This window comes from Scleropages formosus, chromosome 15 (assembly GCF_900964775.1).
Source record: "Scleropages formosus chromosome 15, fSclFor1.1, whole genome shotgun sequence".
Taxonomy (NCBI): domain Eukaryota; kingdom Metazoa; phylum Chordata; class Actinopteri; order Osteoglossiformes; family Osteoglossidae; genus Scleropages; species Scleropages formosus.
In genome coordinates, this window is record NC_041820.1 from 8,016,002 (window position 1) to 8,024,146 (window position 8,145).

Below are 8,145 nucleotides of genomic sequence, written 5' to 3' on the forward strand. Positions count from 1 at the left end.
AGTAAACATAGGTTTTCAGAATCTATGCTTCTTCTCTTAAGTCAAACATTCGATGGTTATTTTTATTTACTCCACAATTTACCTGCTGCCTTTCTTATAAATGACTGAGGTTTCTACACTAGCCTACTTGCAGTTATTTACTGATTTATAGAGCTAGGTAAATTTTACTACACAAATTAAGGATAAGTGCTTTAGGTGCTACAGCAGGAAGTGAGATTTTAAACCTGTTCCTTCAATTTGAAGGCAACAGCTCTCAACACTATGCCATTCACTGCCATTATAGCTCCACTGTGTTCCCTCTGTATATCATGAAGAACGTATGGATTTAGGGAAGGGAAACAGTCACTGTGTGACATGTTTCTATGAATCCTACTGAGAGCTCTCAATGTAATTTTGGACATATGTAAGAAAAAATAATCATATCACAGGCAACAGCTTGGGAACTAAAATCTTTATTTTGGTCAAATGTTGTACAAAGCACACTGCCTTCCATGGATACAGTTTTGTTGTTGACACACCATACTTAAACTTGCTCTCTTTTATCATTGATTCTCCTCAGAAACTCATTTTTGTGCTCTTGCATTTTGTACAGTTTTCCAGTAGGTCACATACAACATTGTATACAGAATATAACCATGTTCTTTTTTTTACTGATTAATCAATATTAATTATTGGTTATGTTTCCAGGAACACTGTTCTTCCAAAACAAAACAAAAAAATCCTTTAAACAGTACAAAAGAAAAAAGTTATCGTTAGGAAACATTACAGAAAGCTTCATCAGTTTGACTCGCTCTCTTCATCTGCAAAAGAGTGTTGGAACATTTGATACCATGTAAACTGTAGCCTGTCCCTGATAAACTGTAATACAAAATTGTTTCCTTCTTACAGGCACCCACTGATTGTGTATTCAAGTTAAGATGCTTTTCACTTCCCTCCCCCCTTTCCTCTTCCCGAATGACCTGTTTGGTAGCCGAGCAATAAGACGTGGACATCGCTCTAAATAAACTGCTGACTTAAAAGTTGTGTTGTGATTTTGGGAACTCCACATCACGTCGAGGCAATCAGGAAGCCAGAGAAAGAGCAGTGCACGTTCTCTGCGGCAAAGACGCCATTGGCATCATCATTTGGCATTTTCACATAGACTCTGTCCTCCTCCTGGAGAGCCAGGACAGTGCTGCCGGACATTTGATCCAGGAAACCTTTGTTGTACTCATCGTAAGTGAACACAACGGGTTCATCATTCTTGTAGAGAGCCACCAGAGCATGAGCACCATTCACATGCAGGTTGTAGCTAAAGTAGTAGACTCCAGGCACATGGCAGGTAAAGATTCCACTGTTAGGATCATAGTGATTCTCTGCATTGTACACAATAATGTCAAACTGAATGGGCTCTCCAGCAGGAGGGTAAGGTTTGTTCAGCAGAGCTGAGAAAGCAGAAGTAGGGACTTTGACAAGCTCACCAGGCAACATAATCTCAGGGGACACGCCCTTCTCGAAAATTACTTCACCAGGGGGACCGGGTGGGCCGGGAGGTCCAGCAGGTCCTGGGATACCATCTTGACCCCTGGAACCAGGAAGGCCAGGAGGACCCCGAGGACCAGGCACTCCCTTTGCAACTACACCTGCAGGGCCAGGAGACCCAGGAAGACCAGGGTGACCCTTGGCACCTGGCAGACCAGAAGGACCAGGAGGACCAACTGGTCCTCTTGCTCCTGGAGTTCCATCCTCTCCTCTTTCCCCGGGAGCCCCATCATGTCCTGGATTTCCTTTAGGCCCTACAGGCCCTGCTGCTCCTGGGGTACCAGGTGCACCAGTGTATCCCTGCTCACCCTTGCTACCTGGAGCTCCGGTAGCTCCTCGTGGACCAACTGGACCGGCAGCTCCAGGGTAACCTGATTTGCCATCAGAACCCCGTGACCCTTGATCACCCTTAGCTCCCTTTGGCCCCTGTGGTCCCATTGCACCACTATCACCTTTAGCTCCGGGTGCTCCATGCTCTCCCTGGAAACCCCTGGGGCCTTGAGGACCAGCTGGACCTGTAGCACCAGTTGCACCTGTGTGACCAGTATGACCCATAGGTCCAGGCTCTCCCTTCTGACCAGTTGTACCAGGACTACCAACAACTCCTCTTTCTCCTTTCTGTCCAGAAACTCCTGGTTTTCCATAGCCAGGAATGCCAGGCTCTCCTGGTGCACCGGTAGCACCCTGTGGACCTTTAGGCCCCATGGGGCCAGGCATACCTGGAGCACCATTCTCACCAGGCTTTCCTGGCATTCCTACCCCTGGAGTTCCAGGCTGGCCCTTTGCCCCAGACGGTCCCATTGGTCCCGAAGCCCCATCACGACCTGGTGTACCTGACTTTCCTGGCTCGCCAGGAAATCCGGGTTTGCCTGGCTTTCCAACACCAGGCTGCCCAGGCTGTCCAGCAGGACCCATTGGCCCAGTAGCACCTCTCTCACCTGGGGCACCTGGAATGCCATAGCCCCTCTCTCCCTTCTGTCCAGGCAAGCCAGGAGCACCAGGGTGTCCCTTAATACCAGGCTCGCCTCTTGGACCCATAGGTCCAGTAGCACCTTGTGGTCCAGATTTGCCAGGTGAGGAGATACCAGCAGGTCCAGGGCTACCAGCAGGGCCAGGCATACCTCTGGGACCCTGAGGCCCGGGAGCACCTGTCTCTCCCCTTGGACCAGTTGAGCCTCTGTCACCAGGTTTTCCAGGTCCACCTGGAGTACCTGGTTTCCCAGCTGCAGAATAACCGGCTGGTCCTGGAGGTCCAGGGGGTCCCTCTGGTCCTGGAAGCCCAATACCAGGGGGGCCGGGAGGTCCTGGCTGTCCTGGCTCACCTGGGGCACCTGGCTCTCCTGGGGGACCTTGATCTCCTGCCATTGGCACTACTTAAAGAGAAAAACACAAATAAGCAATTAACATAGCCATCAGCATTAAATCAGAGATCATCTCCAGATGACACAGTGTCTCAGGTAAACACACAGTGTACTGTGGTCTTACAGTAGATATTCTTGGGCAGATTTTCACTCATTTCATGAACTATTGACTAAAAACATGGTCTCCTATTGAAACGCAGCATTACATTTTAGAAGGGAAATGTTTAGAGTTAGAATTGAAAGTGAAAAATGTAATGCACAAACACATACTGCTTATTTATTACAAATTAAAGCAACAAAAAAAATTACTTCATTATGTTACCTTGTACACAACACACTGTAATCTTTTGTTGCAAATATGATGAAAGTGCAAACTAATTTAAATAGAATGTCATTAAAAACAGGGGTTACTGTATATGAAAAGCTCTGTCCTGGATGTCTAATGTAAACACAGTTTAGATTTGTAAGACCTGAATATTGAATTAGAATCAATGGCCAGTCACTGCAAACTTAAACAGAGAACAAACAGACCAAACAGAAGACAAATTTTCCTCTGAAAGAAATATATACAAAACAAAGTGCAGTTTGGTACAAGAAATTAGGATTTTATATTGTGCTTCTTTGGGTCTTGCTAGCAGTAAAATGTGCACACATCACCAATGAGCATGAGGAAGAAAGTCTAGAAGAAAAAACAAGTCCAGTTTTACAAGCAATAAGCCAATATGCCCTTTTCTTCTCATTCCTATCTATATAATAGCAACTGCACTTTAAAACTGTTTTGCTGCTGTATTGGGTATGCAGCAAATTTCCTCAGGTAATAAAAATAAGTTAATAAGCTGGTAATGCATAATTAATTTTAATGCCTACCTTATCTAAATATAAACCTCACATTGTGCAAATATTGCACTTGGAAAAAAATAACACATCTTAATTAGCTTGTTTCATAATGTGAGCAATGTAGACACCATAAAACATATTTTTCGAGTCAGAACTGTTGCAGATTCCAGCTGCTTCAGAAAAACCAAAATGAGCAGTGAGCGCATGCCAAGAGTTATGATTTGCACCCAAGCAAAACCATCGGAACTGGAAGACAACTACTGTTTCAGACTTGTGTTGACAGACTGACACATTTTTACAGAACAGCGCGTACAGTGACTTTGGCAAACTGGCAGGCTTTTTATTCTGCTAGTTATGAGAATAACATTTTGAGCTTTTGGACTTCAGTGAATTCCTACTAGAAGGTATAGTTATGATCTGGACACACCTTATTAAATTTTATGTCTAGGAAGACTATTCTGATAGTATCCTAGAAGCACATATTTTTTTTACCATGCTGAGGAATTAGATATTTGAAGGAGCTTCATGTTGCAAATTAAAATATTTGGATCTCAGCCCTCTTAAAATAAGATGGAATTATGTGAACATACAATTTTGTTTAGTGTTAATTAATACAATTCTAAAAAACATTTAACTCTTTAAATGAATGAAAATCATAACATTCTGTTTTATTTTGAACTGAAACCTTTGATGTGGCATTTATGGCTTATACCCCCCTATATGTAAACAGGGTATTTCCTCTAGAGAAAACAGAACAGATGTTACCGCATTTGCCAGGCACGCCCAAACAAACCACTTTTCTCTTTTTTAGAGGCATACTGCAAGTGTTAATTTAAATGGTATCCAGGTTTTAAAAAGATTCAGTGGTTTCATTATGTATCAACAGGCAAAGAGCATGAGAACAGAAGAAATTAAGGATGTGCATATGAAACTTTAAGTGCACAGTCTCTAATAACAAGTATACTTGGTTTTAAAAGCTTCAGGCTCATGTAAGTTAGGGTATGCAAATACACAGGAAAATGGCTTATTCCCATTGGTTAAACTTTGTGCTTCCTGCACCAATCAGGAGGGAAAGTTGCAGCACGGACAGTCCCGGATTTGTCCATAGGACCACATCCAGAATTCACAGCTCACAGAAGGTCACAATCATGTCAGCACTTACTGTACTTACTTATTCTCTTTAGCTTCACATATACATTTTTGTTTCAAGGATTTTTTAAAGTCTCCTAACCAAAAGCAGCTTGAGATGCAGTGAAACAATTCCACATTAGTAGTAAAAACTGCAAAAATGTGCTTGCTTACCATGACCCTTCACGGCATATGGCTGGTACTGGTGCTTAGCTGGTTTCTTGACGTAGTACCGCTCTCCGTGTACCACGGTCAAGCCCAGGAGCAGAAGAAGGACGCTTGTCACTCGCAGTTCCATCTTCTAAAGCTAAATCTGCAAGAGAAAGGAGGCATCTGCTGTTTTTATTCCATAATATGTCAAAGCACTGTATGCAAAACTAAAGACAAAATCAATTTGAGCAGAAGATGGTCAAAGTCTGACCTGCTGTTGCTGTTCTAAAGCTCTTTGCCCTCTTGAGGGTGACCCATGTTTAATGAACCGAGAGGGCTGTCATTGCACCCCGGCAAGACAGCCCCATGCAGAGTTGGCTAACCCCCTTGACCCTGTTCCCAGCCCCGGTACGAATGAGCAGCATCACCTTCGGCTCATCATCGGATGGCCAGTAAGCAGCACAGAAAAACATGACAAAGACACAACTCTGAGAAGAATCGGAGAGAAAGTGCATGCTTACCGACATGCTTGAGCACCAAACACTATGAATGAGATTGGAGTGTCCCCTCCTGCCGGCGCTTGTATATCCCTTAACTTTAGAGGCCGCCTGGGCTGCTGTTGCTGCTCAGTGCCACACGCTTGGTATTTATACTATATCTACCCTTTGCATCACTGAAAAAACCCTACCTACTGCACTTTGCAGACAACTCCCTCCAGTGATGTAAGCTGTAATTAGGAGACAGATCTGCCCCATTGGGGCAAGTCACATCGGGATAGAAGTTACTTTAAAATATTTAGACCCATGATTACCTCTTTTTCAGTCCCTGGCAAAGTGCATTGCCAGAAAATTTCTTTTTCTACATATAAATCATTTAAGCAAGCAACAGAAACAAGCAATACTAAATGTTGATTAATTCAGTGAAATTCTATATGTGGTGACTCTGATGAAAATGGAAGAACTGTATATCTTTTTAGTTAAAAGAGAAAAAAATTATTTTCATTCTTAATTGTGAAGCTGTATATCTGCCAGTGACTGGAACTGCATAACTGTATAAAGAAAAAATAATATTAATATGGGACACTATTTCCATCACACGTTTTTTTTTTTCATGCTAAGTAAAATGCCTTATTAGAAATATTTTCACATAACTGATACACCATCTGTGTCACCAAACCTCAATAAGAAGTAACAGGTTTCATACATGCAAATATTCACAAATCACTGTGTGCATATCATATGCAACTGTAATTTTAAAAATGTTAGCCTCAAAATTCCTCAGTATATTGAGTTTTCTCTAAGAATGATAACGTGCAAGTCTTATTTTCTGTTGTTACCATATTACCATAAATATTCATTTAAAAAGTGTCTGAAATGAAGTTTTTATTCCACAAACATGATAATAGCCAAAATAAGTGCACTTTCATACTCTCCCTTGCACTGTTTGGGGTTTTGAACATATTTATTTATTTTTTAACAGTTTAAGTCTTTCACTGTTTTGACCAAAAATGAATAAATAAGGACACAGAGGACTTTAAGCAAAATGTACTCTATTGCGGTCTTGCTGCCAGCCTTCGTATTAAGAGGTAAAATTTAAGATTAGACTTAATATTCTTGACCATATGCAAACACATTTTAAACAGCCCTTAGCCAAATCAACATTCGAACCTGTATTATATTTAGTCAGCTGCTTGGTAGAATATAGTTAGCCTTTCATGTAAATGGCTATTTCAGGGTTGTGAGTTTGCAGCCCTTGGCTTGTTTATTTTTCTGCGAGCTTTTCCTGCATAACAACTAATGAAAAAACCGACTAAAAAAGGCAGGCACAGGGCAATACTTATACCTGCCTTGTATTTTATGATATTTTGCTTTTCAGTGCACCAGCTGTTTTAAATAAATAGCTCAGAATCTGCTGGGGCTCTGGGACGAAGCTGCAGTGCTTTTAACGTCCACCAGGGGGCGTATTACACCAATCTGAGTCGCACATGGCTGCGGCCTTTTGAAGCTATTGTCAGGCTTGAACAAATAAATGTTCCCACTTTCATGCTACATTCTTGCAATTACAGCCCCCATGATCGCTTGTCTGTCTTTATATCTGCTTATGTTATCAGCTCATGCTTTTTTTTTTTAACCCTACCCTCCTAAAACAAGCATGTTTGATTTACTTGAAGTAGAGAAACTATAAAGCAAAAGCTGGATATTTTCTGTTAAAATAATCAAACAGTTTATTTTCTCAATGTGACACCAGATGCCTGGTAGATATTTCTTTTCGTCTTGTGCTTGTTTGTAAAAAATTAAGCAATCTTCAAGATACGTACAGGTGATTCGGTACATTATGTTCAAAACAATGCTTAAAGGCTTCTTCCACAAAGGCTGCAATTAAACATTCCAAGAACAGCAAGACAGTCTGAAGTCTGCTGAATTTAAAATTAGCTTTCATTAAGTATAATTTTCAAAATTGCCACCTTTGCAAAGTCTGTAATCATAAAATTTTATCTGAGTTGATAACTAACAACGAAACGTCTTGTCTGCGCGAATGGAAACCAGCGGGTTGCACGTGGGCAGATTCAAATCAAATCTAACATTGGAAAGCAAGAAGTTGCACTTTCCTTGACCATCAGGTAAAATAATAAGTGTAGCTTCGTTTTTTTTTTTTTTTTTTTTTATAACGATTCAGCCATTTATTCAATTTTGACTTACAGTAAATAATAATGGAGAGACAGCTGGTAGCGTAGTGGTTAGAGCTACTGGCTTTGGACCCCAAGGTCATAGGTTTGATCTCCAGCTGTAGTACCCTTGAGCAAGATACCTACCCTGAATAGCTCCAGTAAAATTACCCAGCTGTATAAATGGGTAAATGATTGTAAACATGTAACAATTGTGACCTTAACATTATAAGTTGCTTTGGCGAAAAGCATCAGCTAAATGAATTAATAATAAAGTTACAGTAAATAACTCAGTCAAAGGTACCACAGGAGGAGTGGGATTTGAACCCGTGTCTCTTTCGCTGCTATACTTCCAGCTCCAGACATGCTGACCAATTTACTATCAACCTCCCTACGCATGTGATTTGACCTGATGGCATTTTCTTACATTGGCCCTCACTGATGCTTAGATGATTATAAAATAACAAAAAAAAAAGACCTGTC

The 8,145-nt window shown here is 41.4% G+C and overlaps 1 protein-coding gene across 2 annotated transcripts; it reads right to left on the bottom strand.

The window, feature by feature from the left end:
• Window positions 1–442: 442 nt before the first annotated feature.
• col10a1a (collagen, type X, alpha 1a) lies at window positions 443–5,605 on the bottom strand. 2 transcript variants are annotated; one of them, XM_018731487.2, is made up of 3 exons: window positions 5,519–5,605; window positions 5,022–5,160; window positions 443–2,891 (listed from the first exon to the last, which is right to left on the bottom strand). In XM_018731487.2, the coding sequence occupies exons 2-3, from the start codon at window positions 5,143–5,145 to the stop codon at window positions 1,048–1,050; spliced, it is 1,968 nt and encodes a 655-aa protein (XP_018587003.1). In that variant the 5' UTR covers window positions 5,146–5,160; window positions 5,519–5,605; the 3' UTR covers window positions 443–1,047. The 2 variants fall into 2 exon arrangements, with proteins under 2 accessions (XP_018587003.1, XP_018586999.1); XM_018731483.2 differs by having other exon boundaries at window positions 443–2,894.
• Between the last annotated feature and the right edge of the window lie 2,540 nt (window positions 5,606–8,145).

Excerpts from the sequence above, each read along its gene's own strand:
- col10a1a (XM_018731483.2), bottom strand. The coding sequence starts at position 5,145 with ATGGAACTGCGAGTGACAAGCGTCCTTCTTCTGCTCCTGGGCTTGACC. Across the intron at positions 2,895-5,021 it reads ATATGCCGTGAAGGGTCATG|TAGTGCCAATGGCAGGAGAT; the intron begins GTAAGCAAGCAC and ends TTTCTCTTTAAG.